At 35.5% G+C, this 25,759-nt stretch overlaps 2 protein-coding genes across 2 annotated transcripts in view; both read right to left on the bottom strand.

Annotated features, from left to right (window-relative positions):
* LOC306854532 (numb-like protein) overlaps window positions 1-11,889 on the bottom strand; it is a 56,692-nt gene extending 44,803 nt beyond the window's left edge. The window contains exon 1 of the mRNA XM_079392653.1: window positions 11,746-11,889. The gene's annotated coding sequence lies outside the window, so the exon portion shown is untranslated. The remainder of the gene's footprint in view (window positions 1-11,745) is intronic.
* A 462-nt stretch (window positions 11,890-12,351) lies between these two features.
* LOC306854180 (atypical kinase COQ8B, mitochondrial) lies at window positions 12,352-24,068 on the bottom strand. Its single transcript, XM_079392000.1, has 15 exons — window positions 23,963-24,068; window positions 21,289-21,467; window positions 20,875-21,204; window positions 20,139-20,205; window positions 18,440-18,511; window positions 18,220-18,339; window positions 17,974-18,059; window positions 17,171-17,311; window positions 16,977-17,058; window positions 16,770-16,863; window positions 15,765-15,906; window positions 14,835-14,942; window positions 14,233-14,298; window positions 13,850-13,936; window positions 12,352-13,690 (listed from the first exon to the last, which is right to left on the bottom strand). Coding segments are annotated over exons 1-15 (1,866 nt in total). The 5' UTR covers window positions 23,964-24,068; the 3' UTR covers window positions 12,352-13,399.
* Between the last annotated feature and the right edge of the window lie 1,691 nt (window positions 24,069-25,759).

Below are 25,759 nucleotides of genomic sequence, written 5' to 3'. Positions count from 1 at the left end.
TTAAAATCTTTCATTTTAGTTTTAATATTTTTGAAGTTATTTTGATAAAAGTTTTTTAAAAAATGTGGCCATTTATTGCTTAATTTTTTAGCACATTTTTCATTTTAAATATATTTTTAATCAAACTTAATCTTTAAAAGCCCAGTAACACTGTTAAATGTAATCTTGATCAAATTCTCAATTTCTTACTGTGCATTATAAGGTTATGATGCCAAAATGTACTTGTAGCATTTAAAATGATACATTTTAGTTTTATTATTTAGATAAAAAATTTTTTTATAGAATTAGAATATAATTTATTGGTTATTGGCCATTATCTGAAATATAAAAAATAAAAGTATCGGCATATCAGTATTGGCTAGAATTTTGCTTCATTACCTACTTTTGAGTGACAGCAATGGCATATGTGCACTTATTTGACCTTGTTGTGATACACAACCAAGTGGAGGAAAAACAAGAAAAATGCAAGCCAGTCACTTTGGATTCAGCATGTACTGCTGTTGTCTGCACTAAGAAGAAAATAAAACCATTATACTATCAGGCCATGCTATGAAAACATCTCAAAATAACCTACCTAAATCGAAAATATTCCAGAAATATCATTGAAAACCTTAAGTGGCCTTCAATACTCCAGAATAAGAGGAAACAGACGGCTGTTATTTGTGGACTAGATTGAATGTGCTCTAGTAGTGGCTTAGCTATAGTGTGCACGCTTTACCCAGAGCACTGGATGACCTTCAATAGGCAGTTACAATGTATTGATTCAAACTAAAAAGGCAAGAATAGCGCAGCAGACAGAATGAAGTTACCGTTCTATGCTAGAATGACTGTTATCTCCACCTCTCAACCAGTCAGTGAAAGTCATTTAAGCCATGGAAGCGCACCTTACTGTGACTGTTTTGTCTGGTTGTTAGGAAACAAAACCTTGTGAGAGAAAAGGGGGCCTCTGACTTAACAAAAACTCATTCAAGATGCTTCCTGTAAACTTTCCCCACTTGATAAAAAGCATGAATGGAGTTGGTAGCCATTGACTTCCATATCATGGAAAAAAATACTATGGAAGTTAATGGCTACAGTCAAATGTTTGGTTACCCACATTCTTCAAAATATCTTCTGTGTTCAGCAGAAGAAAGAAATTCATACAGGTTTGGAACAACATGAGGGCATTTTGGACGATGAACTATTCCTTTAAGGTTATTTGGAAAAATATTACATTAATTATTGATATTTTGTTATTATAGGAAGTAATTGGAAAGGTTTGGATGCAGGCACATCCCTAATGGGAAGCGTAAAATATTTTTTATTCATTGTGAAGTTAATGGTTAATAGGAAACACTGATGTCTTGAATCAGGACTACCTATACTATAAACTAGTGTTTTGTATCAAAATAATGGTGTATTTGATATCCAGTGTGCACAAAAATATTTGATGAAAAATTGTGTTTAAAAATCTTGAATCGATTTTTAATCGAACCGTGATCCCAAGAATCGATTCCCACCCCTAGTAACTACTGACATATGTGAGCTTTTATATGAGACATATGTAAGCTCTTCATATATGAGATCCAACACATTCAGGCTGAATTCTTCTAGGTCTACGTTTTTAAAAACTTTACCCAGAAGAGACAGACTAAGAAAACTGGATAAGATATAAAAGGTGTGGCCCAACAAAGACAAGGGTCTGAAGAGGCTGGACAGGTGGGCATACAGGGATTAAAAGCACGGATCACAGATGGCCACCGCGTCTCATCTTTCAGTGGGTCCCAGCAAATAATTAGCAGAGGTATGCTGTGCGGCCTTTGTCAGCACGTGTGTCTGTCAAACACGGGCGTGTGTCAGGAACAATGGCTGACGACAAAGAGACACGGGCCGGCCTCCCCGCCACCACCACAGTTGCTGTGAATTGCAAGGCACGTGCAAACTGGAACAATAGGGAATGGGACGGGTACTGAGTGGCATCAAGCCGACACAAGGCCCACCCTCAAGGTATCTGGCCAAAAAGCTTCAGCATCAGCATTCTGTCAGACCCCGTTCTGCCGGCCTTAAAAATTGTGTTGCAAACAGTTTTGCGAAAGCGCCTGTGCATATGAGCTGTGAATGCATATGGAAGCGGGGGTTAATTCAGTGGAAGGGAGGTCACGCCAAAAGAAAGAAACATAAAAATATCCTAACAGCTGGAACAGATCTACAGGGATACAATGGAGTCGGAGGGGGGGAGGGGGAGTGGCAGAAGAGAAATGGGACAGGGGGAAAAAAAGATGGGTAGATGGGCCACCTTTCTAGAAGCCTGACAGGGGTCCTTTGTTACGGCAGCTGGTTGCAGGGAGGTCAGACCAGCTGTGCTTCCACTGACCCCCCCATCCCACTCCACTCCCTGACCAAACACAGCCAGCTGTATAGGGGAGGAGGTAGGGGTTTTCAACGAGTTTGAGGGAGGGTGTCCACACAGTGTCCAAATCTTAGGACCCTACATGACTCACATCCAATGCCTTATACTAAATGGCTCTGGACCCTAAAGCATTCAGACTCTAAAATAGTGGTAGATAGTGACAAGCCAATATATCATTTTGAGATATTGAATATTGATAAAGGTTTTTGATTGGCTAAATAACAAAGGTGGTCATTTCCCCTAGTATTTCAAGACTTGTTCTTGTATAGAGCACCTTTATTTATTCAGAGATGCAACCAGGTAAAGGGGGAAAAGGTGAGAACATGCTCCACACTGAGTTTCTTTTAAAGATATTTGCTTTGCATGTTCATTTGTAGTTACTTTAAGGTATTTTTTAATAACATTTAAAAATATTGCAAAATGTGTTCAAAATTGTAATTTTTCACCAAAAACAATATAATAATAAAAAAACAAATTACATCTTGTTGCAACTTTGTACAAAAATCAAGATTGAATATATTTGGTCAAAATCCCATGTTATAAAAGATGAAGTGCTATGCAGGCTATTTAAGACTATATTGGCTGATTGGACGGCAATGCTGACCTAAAATAAAAGGGGGCCTCTGACTTAACAAAAACTCATTCAAGATGCTTCCTGTAAACTTTCCCCACTTGATAAAAAGCATGAATGGAGTTGGTAGCCATTGACTTCCATATCATGGAAAAAAATACTATGGAAGTTAATGGCTACAGTCAAATGTTTGGTTACCCACATTCTTCAAAATATCTTCTGTGTTCAGCAGAAGAAAGAAATTCATACAGGTTTGGAACAACATGAGGGCATTTTGGACGATGAACTATTCCTTTAAGGTTATTTGGAAAAATATTACATTAATTATTGATATTTTGTTATTATAGGAAGTAATTGGAAAGGCACGGAAAATGAACGAAACATTCTATGGAGCCAGTAAAGGGACATATGGTTAGCCGCTAGCTAGCCATAAAAGCGATTTCAATGCCCCACAAATTAATAACGGCTCCCTGATGCCCACAATTTATATACAGTAAAATTACCCAACAATAAAATTGTGAAAGAAAGCATTTAAATAAATTTTAAAATATGTTTTAACTAGGGCTGTCGCGATCTGTAGATTTTATTTGACTATTCAATTTTTAAAAATCGTCGACTTCATTTTGCTCGCGTCGACTAACTGGCAAAATACCGGAAGTGGCGCATTTCACGGACGAGAATCCATAAAACACATTATTAGACTGTTTTCCAAGGCTGCATGATATAATATATATGTATAAATATATATATATATTTAAATCTCTATTATTGGCACATTATACATATAGTATAGTACTCTTAACAAACCTGAATACCAAAAAAAAAAAAAAAGTTCACAAGACACTATTATGAGAGAAAACACATTTGGTTTATGGTGGTCTATGATGTGTCAAAGACTCTTATGCTATGCATTGCCCCCCTCTAAGACCATCTGCTTTAAATCCATAATGCATGTCACTGTATTACCTAGACATGTTTCTTTTTATTCTAGCATTAAAAGCTGTTAAAACATTTACAAAGTGAAACCATTGATCCCAGTATCGATGTACCAGCAGTCTGCTCATAACCTCACTGCTTGCAAAGGCTGTGCATTTTCAGGAAAGGCTTGGCTATATCGATAGACACATCTCACTTAACCATCTGGAGTCTACAGAGGCCTTCTTATGGTCTATAAGAACACCATAATGGAAGCTAAAGTGGCCATAGACAGAGCAGGAAGACATTGTAGAGGTCCTGTAAAACTGCAGTGAACCATATTCACTATATTATTCAAAAACAGTTCCAGTAGAGCTCTTATTACACTACATCATGTTTCCAGATTTCTGCAATGACAGCCTGTGGGCAACATTTCACAATGGATATATTTGCAAGTGCAGTCTGCACTGTGGATTGCTAACGAGTACTTGAGCTTGAGGTACACTCATGATACGAACAAACCAAAAAGACCCTATTAAGAGTATTTCTATTTTAGACCTTGAATTTGAGGTCTGCCTGTGTCTCTTTGAAAATGTTAACTGAAATGGTTAACTTAAATCTTAGTGGAGACTTCAATTCCATCAAAAATTATTTTTTAACCACAAAAACTTAAACTTAAAGAATTCTGTTGATGATCTAACTACAAAATATTAGTCGCAAAAAACTACAACACTGGCAAACAAATAAGCAAACACATCCACAAAAGCAAAGCATTACACTAGTCAAGTCAAGTCAAGTCACCTTTATTTATATAGTGATTTTAACAATACAAATTGTGTCAAAGCAACTGCACAATATCAAAATAGGAAAATAGTGTGTCAGTGTAAAATGACAAGATTAAACACTCAGTTTTCAGTTAAAGGCATTTCATTACTGAAGTAAGTGATGGCATTGGCACACTAGAGCTCCAACTGACAAAATGTTATGCTTATTTATTGTTGGGGATGATTTTTAAGATCACTTGTGAGGGCAACCAAGACATAAATACTATGGATGGGCATTTCATGTGATTTTATAGAACACATAAAAAAAAAAAAAAATTAACTCAAAGAGTAAAATAATAGGTCTTAAGCGTATATGAAACGTACACAGTGCTTCACTTAGCATTACACAACCTCAACAGATTAAATTGGATTCCACAACAATATGACAAATATATAAAACAAATTAGTCTAAGTCTACATAATAACAATAAAATTGGTCATTTGCCCTTACCCTGGAGCCTACACAGAAAAGCAGACTGCTAGCATACAGGCTAACGAATGCTAAAAACAATATATAGACCATATAAAGAGCTTTGTTTAAATTTCATAAACAAAAAACATACTATTCAGCTCTGATGAAAGTCAACATCTTTAACTTGCAGGGACACACAGATACAGTACTTCACATATTCTTTCCAACTTAAAATCATTCCTACTTATCTTGGCTAGATTCACCATTATTCTCACTGAAGAACAGGATCAGCATTCTGTCTTTCATCTGCCTTTTCTAAACGCACAGGTGAGGTGTGTGTTTCATTGTACAGTATGCAAAGTCATTTTTTTTTTTTTTAAATACCTTGCTGAAGAAAAAACAGCTTAAACCAGCCTAAACTGGAATACTAGACTTACTGAATACTTAACCATAATGCATATGGGCCTATTGTACTTGCCAAAGAGCTTGTGAATTGTACTTCTTACTTTTCTAAATAACAGGCTAGTAATAGTAGTGGTACTACTAGTAGCAGTAGTAGTAATAACTAAATGGTGAAAAGGGTCTGGACATTTACCTCAACAATTCAGCCTCTTTTTACAATGCTCACAACAAATTGGCAGCGGCTATTTACACTATGTGCAAATAGCACATTTTCTTAGTGACAGATACTATTTGCACTAAGTGCAAATAGCAATGGATTCTATTTACACCAAGTGAAAACAGCAGTATTTTTTAACGATATGCTATTTACACCCAGTGCAAATATCTATAGATTTTGTTTACACTGTTAAAATACCAAGATTTTCTGTTATTTATACTACTTATTGCAAATAGTGGCAATTATCTGTACCTCGGTATTGTAGTACTTTAATTATAAAACAGTATGCAATAATTACATATTGAGTGTAAATTATAGTTTTAATTCAAATTATTAAATGGATGCCACATTATTGGGACAATAAAGCCCTCCTACACCTACCCTAACCCTACCCGATAGTTTTATTTTCACCTTTTTGATTATTTCCTTAATTTTAATTGAAAATAAATGCCTTTCCGATGCGATATGAGATTTGAAAAGGTAGAAAAAAAGTTAGGTAAAAGGCGGGCTCGAACTCTGGTCGATCATGTTAAAAAGCATGCGCCTTACCATCTACGGCAACTGAAACTGATGCTGAATGAGCGACTTTTTTTAGTGTTGACTAACCCAATCACACGTTGGTGGGTGGAGTTAGTGTAAATAGCCTTTGCCAACAAGGCGGGCTGTTTGCACTTAGTGTAAATAGAAACTCCGAAACAAATTTCATCTACTCACAAAAGCCTCTTTAAACATTATAATACACAAGATCTCATAAATTTCATATACTTCTAATTTGACTAATGAGTGCACTGCACTCATAGGCAGGTTTTCTTGTTCAGACAATTCTTTGTGGAATTGAATATGTTTATTTTCTAGCCTCACTCAAGCCGATGAAAAAGTGAAAGTGATTGAGACCACTACACCAAGATAGCGAGCAAGTGCTGCAATAATAGATGAGATGGGCTCCACATATTGATCGGGGGCAGGAGGCTAAACAGAAAACGGGATTGAAAAATGTGATTTGACATACGGTGGAAGAAAAGAAGAAATCCAACCTTCTCCAGGTAGTGAAAGTGTTTCATGACACTAGTGCCCATCATGGCTACTGCATAACAGTATTTTTCTGCTTTTTATGTTGTAATGTAGATGTTCTATTTAATTTTTGGACATTTGGATCTTCACAACTTTGCCGTCACACTTCACTGTCTGGCTTTGACACCAAAATCCTTCCTGACACTTTAGTCAGTGGTTTGTAGGAATGGTATTGGTGACATATGATGAAAGGATATTAAAATCGGTCAAAAAGAGAACAGGCACAAAAAATACAACTTGACTTCAACATCCGTCATGCGTGATCTGATCTCAAGTGGTCAGACGATCTCCATTTACCACAATGACCACTTAAATCAATTTTGATCAATGGATTTTGATGCAAGTGTGCCGCTACACATTGATAAAGTTCTTAACATCAAAGAAGCATTTATGCTCCATGGAGCACCCTTCTCACTTTTATTTCCATTTATGGGCTGAAATACACCATAAAAATGGAAAATGTCTGTGTCGTTATTTGTTTCCTCCAACTCTTCCTCCATCTCATTCCAGCGGGATCCTCGGTTATAGATGAGAGGATCTACAACATCTGTTTAACAGCTGAAGGCTTCTGACAGATGTTTGGAAAGGGGAGGATTGGAAACAGGGGAATGTCAGGATAGGCAAAGAAGGAAAAGCTTCCACGCCCTCCATCATTTGTCTATGTTAGCATTAGGCATGAGTCACAGCAATTACATTGAAGGGCTGGAGCTGCACAAACCCTGGCCACCTTTATCCGAGTCACAGACATGTGATACTTTTAACCTTTCAGATGAGTATTTGTGGAAAGTCCAAAGAGAAATCAAAATGTCTTGGGAAATCGAGGTGCATGCTGACTTTTGCTGTGATCTCTGTTGCTTAAAACAATATTTAAATACTTTTCTATCCCAGCTGAATGCACAGAGAAATACACAGTATAAGAATCTAATGACTAATTTATTTCCAGTGCTAACACTGTGAAAATGCAGCACTTTCAACACTTCTATGACAAAAGCAACATTGATTCAACCAGTTAAATGAGTTTGGGGAGTGACAATAAACAAGAAGTTAACACTATTCAGATAAAAAATATATGTATCTGAATTAATGTTATTTTTGCCAAAAAATAGGTGCAAACAAGGGAACAACAGAACTGTTGTGTGTCTCTGAGCAACATTCAGTGGTGTTTTGTTACTGAATGAATCCATGTTTTTTTTAACCAATTGGGATCAATGATTCAATAAATAATAACAATCTCTCATCAAACACTACAAACACCAAAAGTCCATTCAGTCCACAGCTGAGATTGCCAGTTAGAATAGCACTGTATCCACTAGATGCAATTTTTAACACTTTGCACAACAACTAAGCAAACTAAAACTCTTGAATTGTATACTGATAATCTTCCAAAAAAGTGTGACAAACTGACACATTTCTAAAAAGAGTTTATAATGGTTTCTGTGCGCCTGGTGTTTGAGGTACTTCATGGAAACTGTATTTTGCGGTTCCATTCGGTGCCATTAATGGTGCATAAATTACACACTGCTCCTTTAAGTGAATGAAACATCATCAAAAAATCATCTCTTTTAAATTAGACCTAAATTTGATTATCTAAGACTTCCGTTCTGGAACACAGCACAGTTAACAGCATGAATCTGAACTGTAGGGTGTGAAATATGTGTTGCATCTTAGGTGCTCTGGATAGAATTAAAGGCTAAGAGAAAGCAACATCTGCAAAAAAACGAGCATTGTCTTGCTATTTGAGATGTGGATGCTAAAAAGAGCAAAGGGAGCAGACAGGAGACTCTGCTTCATATATGAAGAGTGCCTCACCAGTCGGGAATTTCATTTCGTAATTACGGTGTCCCTGACTTTGAAGTTGTGCCACACAGGGGAGCTCTCTGAGGCACAACCAGAGAGAGACGCTACTATGTTTATCCATCTTCTGCTTCTCTATCCCTATTGCTCTCACTTTTTCTCTTACGTAAACACAAGACTGCTGCAGATACTTTAAAGGAGCTTGTGCTCTGTGTATGAGTAGAGCATGAGCTCTTGTAAAGTATTTGCAGCACTTCTGTTTATGACTGAATCAAGCTGCTCTATTCTTACCATGTTCAGCTCCACCTCCTTCCATAACACAGTTTAATTCTATCTGAATGAGCTTGCCATCGTCATTTACTCATCATGTAGTACACACAGTATAAAGAAGGACAGTTATCTACAAATAAATGGTGATGAAGGCGCCATAGTGTTTAGGGTCAACATGAAACCTATTTTATGTGTATAATGCAATCAGCTTTCCTTACCTCCAACAAGCGAATTTAAAAGATGAAATGGAGTCTACAAGTCTGGATCTACAGTACATTGCACACTCCATAATTCAATAGAAACTTTTTGATCCTAGACAGATTCCTTTGCAGAATCCTGACACTTTGCCAAGCATCACTAAATGACCCATTATGAGCACTAGGAAGAGAAAGAGCTGTTTCACTCTGTCACTTGAGATCTCACTGTAATGTGTGGACTGTAAAGTGTGGTCATACATAATGTAAAGTCATGTACTAGTGGATGTGTTATGATATTTTTAATGCAGAGGAAAAAGGTGTACAAGCAAGCGTTCAAACGTGTGCATGGCGTGTGAATTGAGCTAAACTACTCTGATTTTCAACGCTGAATGCCATGCACACTTTGATGTGATTTACTGTACCTTGAATGATTTTCCACACAAAACTGGAAGAGTAATTTTTTCCAAAGTCATGCCTGCATTTTTTTTCCTCCTGGCAAATAAATACCATGGCATTTTAATATATACTATAACACAGAATGATTTCCATATTCATATAGCTACATAACTTGCGCAAATTAAAACCTATTCTTTTTGTAAAGAAAACCATCAAATTTTATTAAAAATAGTAACTATATTTACTAACTAGATGGATATATATATATATATATATATATATATATATATATATATATATATATATATATATATATATAGTTTTTTTTTTTTGGTGGAGCCAGTGCAAAAATAACTAAATATCTTAACTGTAGGACAGTGCAAAGTATGCTGAGGTACAATGTGGACCAAGAGCTGATCATTTCATTTTATACATTATGAAAACGAGGTAATGAGATAAGCCACAAGCCTTGTCAGATATGAAACATGAAAGTAAATAAACCAAATCACAAAGACACAAATCCCTCAACACAATTCGCCCATAGCAACAGAACGGCTCAGCAAAAAGACAGAAATGGCTTTTTCAAGCAACCGCTCTCTATATGGCGTAGAATTGTAGTCCATTGTTTAGAAGTCGCACCCTTATTATTACAAAGGAAATTACATCCTTCTCCAGTGCCACAGTTTAGCTGGCAGCCGTCTGATTGCCCTTTGCCCCAACGCTATTGTAGTTTCAGCTGCTGTGTCCTCTTGTTCATCCATCTGGATAACAATGGGACGCACACTTATACCACAGACAAGCAGAACAGACGGTTCCCACTCAGGACAGTTAAAAAACCCTATTCAGATGTTATAGATGTCCAATACCAGCAGTCAGTGTGACAGGTGATTAAATAGTGCAGCTCAGAAAAGTTGCTTACAGAGTTGCTTACAGTTTTTCTATGTCAATTACTTTCAAGACTGGATCCCTTGGGGGATGAAAAAAAAAAAGAAAAATTCATAATTTTGAAAAAAAAAAACAATCTTTTAACTTGAATTTGGGTTTATCAGCACAAATACATAACCAAACTATTGTAGATAGTACTTTTAAAGGTCAGATCATGAAAAAAGTACCAAAAACTGAAAACAAGTTTAAACTGCTACCTTAAATTATAAGCAAAATCAAATCAACCTGGAGCCTTTCAGCCACTTTGATGTTAATTACTGATGAAAATAATCAAGCTGAACATTTAAAATTGAAAAGAAATGACAGAAAATTACTGTAGTAAGTTAAATGGATATACACAAAAATGCTGTGATGTTATGATAATACTGATGCTTTATGCTTGGTATTTTAATGCGGGAGAAACACTAGACTAGACTTCAAAGATTTAAAGATACAGTTCATCCAAATATGACGATTTATACATCATTCTGTATGTCTTTCTTTTCTGTGATGGTCTTTTATGAAAGCTCTGGGGTTTTTTTCCCCATACAATAAACGTCAGTGAGGTGCAGTGTGGTTTTGGACCCTATTGACTTCGATTGCATGGATTTTGTTTCTGTGTTTCACAGAAGACATGTTTTCAAAGATTTTTTGACCTAAAGCTAATTCCACAAAATATAAATTCTATCCATAATTTCATTCTACCGTCATAATTTTAACAATCCATTTAAATATGACTGCAACTAAAGAGAGGCATCTATAAGGGAAACATATCTCACCTATTGTATTTCTAATCACTCTATGCTCATTATAATGTTGGTGATAAAGCATCTGTACACTGCAGTCCTGTACTCATACCATATTTCAGTGAGGGCTCTGACAAACTCCTCAGAGTGTAAGGCCTAGCCATTATGGATCAATAAGAGTCATCTAATTATTGATGAGAAAGGCTATTTGTAAAGCGTTCTCTAATAAAGACATAATATCACTCTCATAGTATTACATAATTTTACACTAGATTGTTATTTTTACATATGCATCTTTCTTATAGGTGGTGTTTTATGATGCTGTGTGTTTAAAAACATCTGGATTCAATCGCACTGACATTCAGAAATGCAAGCCTTGATGGACGTCAGCGGTTAATTAATTTTTCGCCATCATATTCCCATAACTCCAAGGGAATAACTCCATCATTATTGTTGTTGAACAAATACCTGCATGTTTTATCATATGGACCTGAAGAAACCAGATATCTACAGACGTGCACTCTCCAACCACTTCAGTTTTATTGCATGATATCCTAAAACTATATATATATATAAATGCATGTTAAACGAGAGCACAGACTGCCATTGGGACTTACCGAATAGAAGGATACTACAATGAGTATCCGTGCCGCCTTTTGTGTAATCCACAGAAAATATGGGGGAAAAATAACTTCAGATTATTCTACATCAGAAATTCTCTCCAAACTGACGCTCGATTAGATGCACGTGGACGGAAGAGCTTCGGATGGTCGTAAATTTTGAAAACGGCCGTGAGAAATGGACGGTTTTTGGATAATCTCTGCGTTTATTATTCACTGAACAGCAGCCACTGGCGCATAGACTGCGCTCCTCCCGCGGCTCCACCCGCTAGCCCCGCCCACTCGACGAGCCCATTGGCGCACACGGGAGTTTATGCAAATTTCCTCTTCCCGCTGATGTTCAAGAGTCTGAATGGGATACAATGTATCCAGACGCCAGGCATAAAATACCGTCATCTAGAGGCCAAAATACACTTCTCTGAACGTTTACGTTTCTGTATAACCAAAAAAAAAAACAAAAAAAAAAAAATTCATATATAATTTTACAACAACAACAACTACTAATAAAATAATTATTTAAAATATAAACTATACATCTTCACTGAGCTCTAAACAAATAAATATACATTAAAATAATTAAATTTAAACAATTCTAATGCATTTATATTCAAATGTATTTATTTTTATAAATTAATACATCAACAATTGGAGTTTATACTGTGAGCAATTTAAAAATAAATACTTTTTGCTGAATGAATGAGACCTCCGATTTAACATTTGACATGACTGTGGTTTTTATGTACTATAGTCAGTATAATATTCACTGTTAAAACAGGTGTCAAACTTTTAATGATGAAAAGTGACATTTTGCACAGACTTACAATGACTTTCCGAACATGAAATAAATAGCAACATGATGTTAAATCAAATCGTCCCATCTAAAATTCTATTGTTACATTTATGGAATTCTGAAATGCATTTCACTCCACTGCATGAAATATGTTCATGGTTTAATATTAATTTTAAAAGCTTGGCAATGATCATAACATTGATTTTTGAGCAAATTCTACAAACATATACCTTTACACTTAGAGCTTGTTGTTTGATAAACAACAAATGAGAGTATTTTGTTGTTGTTTAAACTAAAATATATATATATATATATAAACAAATGTAGGACATATAGAAGTGAAGTGAAGTGACATACTGCCATACTCAGAATTCGTGCTCTGCATTTAACCCATCCAACGTGCACACACACAGCAGTGAACACACACACAGCAGTGAACACACACACACCGTGAACACACACCCAGAGCAGTGGGCAGCCATTTATGCTGCGGCGCCCGGGGAGCAGTTGGTGGTTCGGTGCCTTGCTCAAGGGCACCTCAGTCGTGGTATTGAGGGTGGAGAGAGCGCTGTACATTCACTCCCCCTACCTACAATCCCTGCCGGCCCGAGACTCGAACCCGCAACCTTTGGATTACGAGTCCGACTCTCTAACCATTAAGCCACGACTTCCTCCAGAATTGTATTATGGAACATTTGAACTCTCCAGATTTATAAACAACTGTCTGTCAGAAGTTTAACATCTAGCATCAAGTTTTTGAATGATTATCACATATAAAACATACAATAAATTCACTTTTATGAATATCGCCCTTGGTTGTAGTGCACTTTCCCATGGTACTTTAGTCCAAACTCTACAAGTCTAAACCTGGGTGCATCTTTTCTTACTTTGGTAGGCATTGTAAATGTCAAGGAACATATTTCGGCAGGGAATGCTGGCCTTCAGTTTGGAACAGATGAGAAATGAGCCAGCCATTTTGCGGTGTAAAGAGTAAGACTCCTCTGGAGGTGGAGTGAGACGGTGTCGAAGCATGACAGGGATCAGGCTCTGGATGCGCTGTGTGGTACTCTGAGTGCCAAAGTCAAACGGTTCAGTAGAAGCAAACGCTTCGCCGAGGATCATAACTGCCTCTACGTGTGCATCCTGAAAGGCCTTAAGAGAGCAAGACAGGTTTGTTAAAGAGAACAGTTTAGAAGCTGCAGAGTGGTAAAGAAAGTAATAGCTTTGATCCTATAGGGAAATAAGAATATATGAGAAATGGATAGAAATTATACAAGGCAGGAATACTAGAAATCATATAAAGCCACTAACCTTGGCTTCAAAACCGGTAAGGAACTTCAGATCTTTAGACTTCTGCAGAACAGTAGCCCTGTCTCCGATTGATGCTGCATGAACCACCTTCAAATGACAATTTGGACAAAATAAGGTCCCACATATTTTAAAACAAGGTACATAAAATGGAAGAACAGAATGGAAATATTTTTATATATTTGCATTATCTTACATTGCCAATTCTATTCAAATGCTTTATTACCGTAATTCTCAAATTTACAAAAATTATCTGCATATTGTATGTATCTATGATAATAATAGTAAAAGATACCCATTAATAACAAATGACTTCTTTTGAAAAACCCTTTTGTTCGCTTCCCACTCCAGTCAAACCAACAAAAGTGTTGAGTAAACATCCATACCTCTATGTAATCATCTGTGAATGACTCTGGGTAGTCTCGGCAGGCTCCAAAGTCCAACAGAAATATCTGTTATAATGAAGAACAAATTATTAAAGTTGTACTCACTGTTTCAGTGGGGAAAAGTGGAAAGACCTAACAGCACCCAGATAACAAAGACATGCTATTAAGAAATTATGAAAGAAATGTGACAACAAACTACTGTCCAAACATTTTTTGTAAAGAAATAAAAGTAAAATACAGTAACCATTGCAATACTGTAAATTATTACTATAAATTAAAATAACTTTTTTTTTATTTTTAGCCGTCATTACTCCAGTCTTCAGTGTCACATGATCCTTCAGAAATCATTCAAATATGCTGATTTGCTGCTCAAGAAACATTTATTATTATTATTAATGTTGCAAATGGTTTCCTGCTTAATATTTTTTGTGGAAACCGGGATACATTTTTCTCAGGATTTTTTGATTAATAGACAGTTAAAAAGAACAGCATTTGGAAGTGAATGTGTTAATATGAAACTATAGATGATCAATTAAATAGATTTAGAGATAAAATGGATAATAAGACATGTCCATGTGATCGTCTTCTTAGCAGTTGCTCACCTTGTTCTGTTCACTGTTATAGAAGAAGTTGGACCAGTTAGGGTCTGTCTGCATGAAGCGGAACTCAAACAACTCTCTCAAACACAACTGCAGGATGTTGAAACAGATCTACAGAATAAAGGCAAGGGAGATTTTTTTTCTCAAATTCATTTTCACAATAAAATAAAATATCCAAATATAAAAAAAAATCAGTTCAAACTGCCGCACGCTCACCAGAGCAGATGCGTTTACTCGCGGACGAGACGGTCACGCGAGCACTAGTAATGCTGTATAATTATAGTATGTATTTGTGATTAAGCTATAGCATGTGCACATTTATACTGAATGTTTTTAGACTACTGTTTTTCATACAAATAGGCTACCTCAAAACCATATAGTTATATTTTTTACCATGTTATTGAGGTGCTATATGTGTGGTTTTAACTGTGTTTATCATCATTTCAATGTATGCTCCTATGGGAGACCAATGCTTAATTAAAAAAAAAACTTGTTCAGAATAAATTTAACCATATAAAACTGAGGTTGCTACAATTTTTACAGATGTTACTGATTTTGATAATGAACAAAAATTTACCTCTGCATCCTAACTCAAGCTACTATCAAATTTGCATTTCTAAGAGACAAAAAGAGTGATATTATTATTATTAATATTATCAGGCAACCTGAACCTGAAGTCTTGATTTGAAACAATATCACTCATTAGAACATGCAGAAACTAAGAAATTATTTTTTTCTAGTTAGATATTTATTTTGTTAAGGAAAATTAATGGTCTGGTTTCTAAAACTTTCACTTTGGAGCTAAATTCTAGCTTTAAACTTAAAAGAAATAAAGATGACAATTATCGATATAGACTGATATGAAAAAAATTGTGATAAGACATATATATATATATATATATAGCAAATTAAATGTCTGTTTATCTAACCCACCTCATTCCTAGTCTCCTGTTTCAAATCAACACAGCAGTCCAGTGCAACTCCATGAACTAGTTCCATGGTAATCACACGACGACTCGACAGCTCATCAAATACCTCAGGGACCACGAATACTGGATCACCTTTAAGTAAATTCCTGTGAGAGTTTAAAAAAATCAAAATTAGTCAACATGTAAAGATTTTTGTGATATATTTTTAAACAGAGAAGTGCAGATTTATAAAATAAAAATATTATTTTACTGGAATTTACACTACCATTCAAAAGTTTGTGGTATAACAATATTTAAAAATTAAGTTAATGCTTTCATTCAGAAAGAACATATTAAAACTGATCAAAAGTGATGGTAAAGACCATCATATATTTTGTATAATATTACAAAAGTTTTCTATTTCAAATATATGCTGTTTATTTGAATGTTCTATTCATCAAAGAATCCTGAAAAATGAATAAATAGCACAACTGTGTTCAACACTAATAATACAAAATATTTCTTGAGCAGAAAATCAGCATAATACCATGATTTCTGAACGATCATGTGACATTGAAGAATGGAGTAATGGCTGCTGAAGATTCAGCTTTACCATCACGGTAATAAATACATTTTAAAACATATTAAGTTATTTAAACTGCAATAATATTCACTATATTACTGCTTTTACTGTATTTTCGATCAATTAAAGGGATAGCTCACCCAAAAATGAAAGTTTGATATTTGTCTGCTTACCCCCAGGGCATCCAAGATGTAGGTGACTTTGTTTCTTCAGTAGAACACAAATGAAGATTTTTAACTCAAACCGTTCTAGTCTGTCAGTTATAGAATGGCAGTCATAAGCAGATAAACATCACATTTTCATTTCTGGGTGAACTATCCCTTTAAATGACTTGGTGAGCATCAGAACTTTGTTTCAAATACATTACTCCATACTTTTGAACATTAGTGTAGTGACAAATGTATGAAATTGCAGTTCATTCAAACACAATCCAAACACTGAGAATACCTAAATCGCTTTGCACACTCTGCCTCTCTCTTGTAGTCACACTCCCATGCCAGCTCCCTCTGAAGAACCTCAAGACTACTGTCAGCAAATAGACCTGGTAAAACAAATCACCAGTTACTGAAATCCCACACAATGTGACTCAATATGGATATAAAATGTGTGCTTTTTGAACTAAGTATACGAATAGAAGCATTTGCCAGTGCTCACCATCAGGCAGCACAACACTCATCTTCAGAACAGACATGAGATTGTTGATGTCACTACGAATGCTCTCAGCAACACCAGGGTACTGTAGTATATGAGAGACAATTAGCTTAAAAAAAATTAATGAATGATGAATGTTTACACACACAACCTCAGATTATTCTGAAAAAAAGATTATGAAAATTTCAGTCTAATACCTGTATCTTCATAGCAACTTCCCTCCCATCAGGCAAGATTCCATGATGCACTTGACCAATGGAGGCAGCAGCAAAGGGTTTTTCCTCAAATGATGTGAGTTTCTGCTTCCATCCAGACCCTAAGTCCTCCTCGAGCACTTTCTACACATGGAGTTTCAACACAGACATCAGTTGCTGAGATATCACAAAGTGAATTTAACAACATCTGATAAATGTCAGTTAGAAAGCACTATCAGGGGGTTTGAAGCAATTGTTATTACGGTCACGGACACTCGGTAGCTCAATCAATCAGCTGTATAAAGCGCACTGACACTCCCTTGTGGCTGGAAGGCAAAAAAGCCCATCTATAAAACACTGCTGTTATTGTTAAAATCAACTAACACTACTAAAAAAAAAATTGTTTTTGTTCGTTTAATTAAAGCTGAAATAAAATTAAATATAAATATTAAATGAAAAAATTGCCATGGCAATTAAACTAAAATAAGTTTAAATTGAAGTACTAAAATTAATTCAAATTAAGCTAAATAGAAATATTACAAATATATATAAATGACAAGCATATATCAAAATGACTAAACCAAACATATAGATAAATTCAAAATATTATAATAGTATATAAAAAGTACTATAATAACATTGCTATGAAAAATTTTAAGCTGGTGTCTTAAAAGCATTTTTTAATTAATATTAAAACTGCTTGTTAGTAAAAAATTAACTTTCCAGCAAGTTCGGACAGTTTTTAATAGTTGTGTGCTTAATGTTTACAAGATCAAAGAAAACACAGTAAACACACAGTAACTTACATGCATTTGCCAGATTGGCATGAAGTCTGCACTCTGTCGAACCCTCTCAAATATTTTCTGCAGTTGTGGGTTAATGAAGCTATTATCTATTGAGGGCATTCAAATAAATAAATAAAATAGACAAAACAAAAAGGCTTTTAACTTCAACCTGGAGCTCTTAAAAACAGAATATTTAGCATCATCATTAAAATGAACAAATGGAGGCACTTGGTACCATAGTATTCACAATAAAATTAAACTGTGTACCCTGAATGCTTAGCATCTGTCCAATCTTAAGGGCCGCTCCTCTAACTTTACACAGCGTGTTCACTATTCTCTCTGCATTGGCCTCTGACAGGAGGGGAGAGTCTAAAAGAGCCCCCATATCTGAAAGAGAAAGAATACATTTGCTCAATAACTCCAATAACAATTTTAACAACTTGACAAGGGGCGTCAAGCCACATTTAAGCAAGCTAGCACATATTACCTGAGCGTTTTCCTCCAAAAGACTGCTTCGCCACCTCAGCAATGGCACCAATGCCAAGTCCAACAGCTAATCCTACGAAATAAAGCAGCAGCATTATTATGGTTAGGACAATTCATGTATTATACATTACATTAGTGTTGTCAAATTATTAATTGCGATTAATCAAACCCAAAAAATTATATTATAAATAAATAGATAAAATTAGAATAGCGTATAAATTAGAATGAATTTATATTCACTTTTTGAATATAAATTCAAAAAGTGAAACTTTCATATATATTTTACATTCATAACATGTAAAAGTAAGACATTTCAAAAGTTTTTTTGTTTTAATTTTGATGATTAGAGCTTACAGCTCATGAAAGTCAAAAATCAGTATCTCAAAATATTAGAAGATTTACATTTGAGTATCAATTAATGACCATCCCTACAGTATAAATTCAGAGTATCTCTTGTTCTTTGAAACCACAATAATGGAGAAGACTGCTGACTTGGCAATGATCCAGAAGACGAACATTGACGCCCTCCACAAAGAGGGTAAGTCACAGAGGGTCATTACTGAAAGGGGTGGCTGTTTACAGAGTGCTGTATCAAAGCATATTAAATGCAAAGTTGACTGGAAGGAAGAATTTGGGTAGGAAAAGGTGCACAAGCAACAGGGATGACCGCAAGCTTGAGCATACTGTCAAGCAAAGCTGATTCAAACACTTGAGAGAGCTTCACAAGGAGTGGACTGAAGCTGGAGTCAGTGCATCAAGAGTCACCACGCTCAGACGTCTTCAGGAAAAGGGCTACCAAGCCACTTCTGAACCAGAGACAACATCAGAAGCATCTTACCTGAGCTGTGGAGAAAAAGAACTGGACTGTTGCTCAGTGGTCCAAAGTCCTCTTTTCAGATAAATTTAAATTTTGCATTTCATTTGGAAATCAAGGTCTGGAGTCTGGAGGAAGAGTGGAGAGGCACAGAACCCAAGCTGATTGAAGTCCAGTGTGAAGTTTCCACAGTCAGTGATGATTTGGTCTGCTGTGACGTCTGCTGGTGTTGGTCCACTGTGTTTTATCAAGTCCAGAGTCAATGCAGCCGTCTACCAGGAGATTTTGGAGCACTTTATGCTTCCTTCTGCTGACAAGCTTTATGGAGATGCTGATTTGTTTTTCCAGCAGGACTTTAGCACCTGCCCACTGTGCCAAAACCACTTCCAAGTGCTTTGCTGACCATGATATCACTGCGCTTGATTGGCCAGCCAGCATGCCTGACCTGAACCCCGTATGGAATCTATGGTATATTTTCAAGGGAAAGATGTGAAACAGTCAATCTAACAATCCAGACGAGCTGAAGGCTCAATAGTGCCCCAGCAGAGCCACAGGCTGATCGCTCCCATGCCACACCACACTGATGCTGGAGTTTGTGCGAAAGGAGACCCGACCCAGTATTGTACTTTAAAGAACTTGAACTTTTCTCCTTTGCGAATCCTTTTTTGATTGATCTTAGGAAATATTCTAATATTTTGAGATACTGTATTTTGACTTTCATGAGCTGTAAGCTCTAATCATCAAAATTAAAACAAAAAAAACTTTTGAAATGTTTTACTTTACATGTAATGAATCTAAAATATATGAAAGTTTCACTTTTTGAAATAAGTGCTGCTGCAATTTGCAGTGCAAATGACAATTAATATAAAACAGAAAAATCACTGACCTCCAAAATTAGCCAGTCGGCTAATCCGGGAAGCCGGTACCTTCCGTTCTCTGGCTCGCTCACTAAGCTGCAAAGCATCAAAATAATCATTTAAATAAAGACTTTATGCAGTATTTAAACAAATCTTTTCTCATAAACAAGCAGTGCATGCTGAAAAAGAAACCTACAAATAGATACTTTTACAGACTAAACAATATACTTAGAAATAAAGACAAATACATTCTAAAATGCCATCAGAGAAAAGGTATTATTTTAGTATTAAATAGTTTTTAAAATTAATATTTTGAATTAACTTTTATTTTTAGATTTCATTTGAACTTTTGTTTCATTTTGAGTAATTCAGTTTAGTAAATGTGCTTTTGCCATTTTATTTTATTTTTTCTTATATTTCTATTTAGGTGGATTTTTGTTTTTCTTCAGTTTTTAGTTTTCATTTATTTCTAGTTAGTAAATTTGCAATTGCCTCAACATATGTCTTTTAAACTTATTTCAGTTAATTGTTAAAGCAACATTTCAAATTTTCATTTTTCATCTAATATTTTATATAATTAGTGCAACAATGTTTTCAACACATACATTTTCAACATATTTCTGGTGTTAAAATTTCAGAAACATAAGCCTAATAATGTCCATGTACTTCAAAACACAATGTTATGAGTGTATCTTCAAATTTTATAATTATATGATTAATTTACATGATTGATGCATACAGAAAAATCATCCCAATTGTCCTCACCTTTTGTCGTACAGGCCTTGCAATATTCTGTTTTGCCTCCCTTGCCTTTTTAATGTCTTCAGGGCTTAACCTGGCAACCACAGAGTCATGGACAAACCTAATATGGTGATGAGACATTGATACATGCAAAAATCGAGTGCTTTGGCCAGGCCAGCCATTTCCTTTGACCGTGCCAGTAGGTGCACCAAAAGGCATCTCTGATGTTTCCTCCCTTCCATCTTTGCTGGAAATATCTGGTGGCATTTCAGAGCCCACAGCCCACTTTGCTGCTTCATCTGGGTCCATCTCCTCCCACTTCTCAATGTCAGGGACCTCCTCAGTCTTGGGTGTCTGAAAATATTCATTTAACACACATATTTAGCAGTGTAATTTCTCTTCTTGTGTTCATGCGTATCTCTGTAAGTGTTCACTAACCACGCCTGCTCCCATCACAGTGCCCATCACACCCTCAACCGCCTCCTGTGCAGCTTTGACCCCTGCACCAAAGGTCGAGTTGCAGGCCATCAGTCTGAGCTGTTCACCCTGAATGTTGGCAAAGGCAGCGCCCACCTTGCCAGCCCCCCTTAACACCTGGAGCACTTCTGCCAACACCACTGAAAATCACAGGTGCAGAATTTAGTGCCCTGAACCATAATTTAATTACTGAAATTGAAAGCAGGGATCTCAAGCTGTGTTAATTTAGTATTATGTAAATCAATACTATTATATTTTAGTTTAATTTTGTCATGTGCTTTGGTCTCTCTATCTCTCCACACACACACACACACACACACACACACACACACACACACGTTGGTTTTTGTGGTTTATGGGGACTCTCCATAGGCGTAATGGTTTTTATACTGAACAAACTGTGTGTGATATTGCCCTACACCAACCCTACACCTAAACTTAGCCCTCACAGGAAACTTTGTGCATTTTTAGATTTTCAAAAAAACACCATTTAGTATGTTTTTTAAGCCTTTTGAATTACGGGGACATAGGCAGTGTCCTCATAAACCACCTTCATATTGTTATACCTCTGTCATACCCATGTCATTATACAAATTTGTGTCCTCATAAACCACATAAACATGCACACACACACACACACACACACACACACTAATAAGAATACCATTTAGGTTTAATTTCAGTTTTAGTTCAGTGTTATTTTTTTCAGTGAGTAATAAAGTGCTTCAACTTAAAGGGATAGTTCACCCATAAATGAAAATTCTGCCATTAATTACTCACCTTCATGTCGTTCCAAGCCCATAAGACCTTTGTTCATCTTCGGAAAAGCCAATTAAGATATGTTTGATGAAATCTGGGAGCTTTTTTGTTTTCTTTGCACGCAAAATCTCTCGTAGCATCAAAATTATGGTTGAACCACTGATGTCACATGGACCATTTTAATAATGTCCTAACTACGCTTCTGTGCCTTGACCGTGGTAGTGCCCTTGCTGTCTATGGAGGGTCAGAGAGCTCTTGGATTTCATCAAAAATATCTTAATTTGTGTTCTGAAGATGAATAAATGTCTTATGGGTTTGGAATGACATGAGGATGAGTGATTAATGACAGAATTTTCATTTTCGGGTGAACTATCCCTTTAAACCCATTTCAATCAACATTTCTAATGCCACATTTAAAGAGCAAAGGTGGCACAGAGGCACTTCTGAAGTAGCATTTAACTGTCTTTACACAGGCTGTTTAATGCTGCTTGTAGGTGGCATAAATACTCTTACACAGATACAAACACAACTGTAAGCTTTGATACTATGGACTAAGGTGGGTTAGAGATGGCGTAATTTAGTCTGGTTATTATGCAGTATTATGTCTTCACAAGGCAGGCACAGAGCAGCCTAAACTCAGCAGTGTAAAGAATATTACCCCGAATATAAGACCACCCTGATTATAAAACAACCCCCCCCCCGCCCCCCCGCCACCCCCCCCTTTTTTCCAGATGCACCTTTTGGAAAAAGGTTTTTTGAAAACTAAATCTTGTGTTTTACTGAGAGAAAAAAATATTTTTTTCTTAACTTATTATCATATTGCATTTTTTTATTTAAATTTTAATTTTTGCCTATTTAAATTTTTGTTTTGAAAGTATGGTAAATACTGGTAAAATGTACCAACAATCACATTTAAAACTATACACTTTTTGATATACCATAAAAATAACAGGTAGCCCATCTGAATTGTATAACAATTTAGGCTATCCATCTCATAGTAGCCTACCAAACTTTGATTAACAGTAGAAGTGAAATCTTATTGTAGCCTTCAAATCCGGGTAGCCTACTGTCTTATGTTTTAAAATCACTTACAGAGGAAGTTTGGTTACAGTCACGCTGTAAGCTTTTCTTTTGTTTTCACTCGTGATCTTTACAACACACATTACATATTCCACACTCGTTCTACGCGTATTTGGCGCCACCTTGTGGGTGTATTATAGACATGTCAAAGACTGAATATATTTTTTTTCCAATAAAAAAATACCGTCTTATATTCGGGTCCATACGGTAGTTGATTTCATCTAAAATTGATATTTTATTTTATTTTATTTACATTAAAATAAAATTGTAATTGTTTAGGCTGCTCTGTGCCTGCTTAAAATTCAGTGTAAAGAGCTGCATAAAAGCCAGCCTAAATTATGCTTGCCCCTCGTATCAAAGTATATAATGAAAATTGATATGTAAATGCATCAATGCCACCTCTGAGCAGCATTAAACAAGCTGTGTATGCCACTTCAGAAGCGCTTCTGTGCCACCTTTGCAGTGAAAATCGGACATCGACGATAATAACCCTGGGCTATTGTAACACATTTCAATTATAGAATTTCGTTTTGCTTGTCATAGTGATGCACGTGCATGAGCAATTAGGCTTTATGTAAAGTTTATGATTTCTAAAGTGCTTTTTTTCCCAATTCCCTGACACGGGCATTAATAATGCTATTGAACATTACAGTATTAAAATGTATCTAATCATGACACAAATTATAATGACATGGCATGAGAACATGCATTATTACCCACATGAACTTCATATTGTACTGCTTGCCTTTATAAATGAGCACAGCAGTGTATTAACTCTAACAGTAATAATACTTACTCGTATTGAATGATTAGATTCTTCTCAGCGTCTGTGCGAAGTGTCCTTTCCACTCCACACACCTCTGTTTTGCAACCACTTCCGGACACAGAAAGCCAACCAAATCTGCAAATATCAAAAAGAGGTTGGTTTTAAGAGCTGTGCCTGCTGTAAACCAATCAGGAACGAAAAGCAAACACGTTGTCTGGGCCAATAGGATTTGACATGGGGCGTACCCACTATGGCTCAGTAGCCAATAATGAACAGATAGAAATAACGCCGTCTACTGGCCAGTGTGAGAAGTGCAGTTTAAAATGGCACTGATGTCTTTTGAGTGAATTAGTAACAAACAATCAGAAAAAAAAACATTCACTTAAACATTTAACATTGCATTTAAGTTTATTAAAATTCTGACATTATCACTTACTACCCCTAAAGTTTATGAGCTGGGTAACTGATTACATGTAATCTGGATTACATAATCAGATTCCCAAAAGTAAGTACTTGTAATTAAAGTAGGTTACATTAAATACTCATAATCGGTTACTTTTTTTTATTGATTACATATTATTCACACAATAGCAATAGGCTAAATTATCCATCATTTATTGATTCTCACTAATTTCTCTTTTAGATATTCCTTTCTAAAATAGTGTACCGCTTATATCCACTCAGAAAGTCCAGTTTTGTGGGCATTCACACATAGACTAGTCATTAGTCAGGTGGTGACAGAGGATTTGACCAGTGGATTTACAAAAATCATTTCGGGTTTAAGAAGTGTTTCAACATTGCATCAACTACTGATGAACACATTCATTTTTATTTGAATTATCACTCAGTAGGTTATTTAACCATGTATTATTATATATTATTGAAAGGCTTTTGTCTTTCAAACTCTTTAAAATGCACAAATTCCCGTTATTTCTTATTTGCAGACATTCTCAAACTTATTATCTTCTGAACCTCTTTCACCTGATATATTTACTTTAATGGGGTGGTCAATCAGCAATTCTGTAAGAGACAATATCTCCGTTTGCTTTGAAATTTGAGCATCATAACTTTGCAGATGTTGTTTATGCTCAAACAGCAACATTACACGCTAACTAAAGTAAAAAAAGTGAAATCATAATCAATGACCCCGAGATTTTAAAATGAATATTTTAATAATTAAACGGCCCTCTCTCATTATGCTTATACATCAAAGCCATAAGATTGCTGAATGTGTTGTCTTTTTATCATCTCAGTCCTTAACATGTGTGTTTAGTTTAGTAACTCAAAGCTCACCTTGCTCTTAACATGTCCAGTCATGCTTGTTTTGACTGTGATATGACAACAAATTACAATTGGAAAACCATAAGGAACAGTTTCTACCACCCATCTGTTCCTAACATAAAGCCTACCTGTTTAGACTACATGCAAGCACAATTAATTAGACAAATTAACAATTTAAACAACTAATTATTCATATTCATTAGTTTTTTTAATAATAATAACACATTTTAAATTACTGTTACAATATCAGAAAATATATTTTAAAAAATTCAGGTACATATTACTTTTTCATATTTTTTATAGTTTACATATGCATATTTATTTTAGATTATCTTTTATTTTCAATATTTTGTTTATGATTCCGTTGTTTATTTATTTCAGAATTTTTACTCACAATATCACTTTCCAAAAATACCATACACCAGCTTATGTTTCACCAGTGGAAATGTGTTGCCTAACAGAAATTGTGCTGTACATTTTATGTGCATCTTCAGATCCCTTTTCCGATCAGTGAATCATCATAATCCTACTGTAAATATTAAATAA

Source organism: Barbus barbus (genome assembly GCF_936440315.1).
Source record: "Barbus barbus genome assembly, chromosome: 34".
NCBI lineage: Eukaryota > Metazoa > Chordata > Actinopteri > Cypriniformes > Cyprinidae > Barbus > Barbus barbus.
The sequence above is the reverse complement of the archived record's forward strand: the minus strand, read 5'-3'. Positions and strand labels throughout refer to the sequence as shown.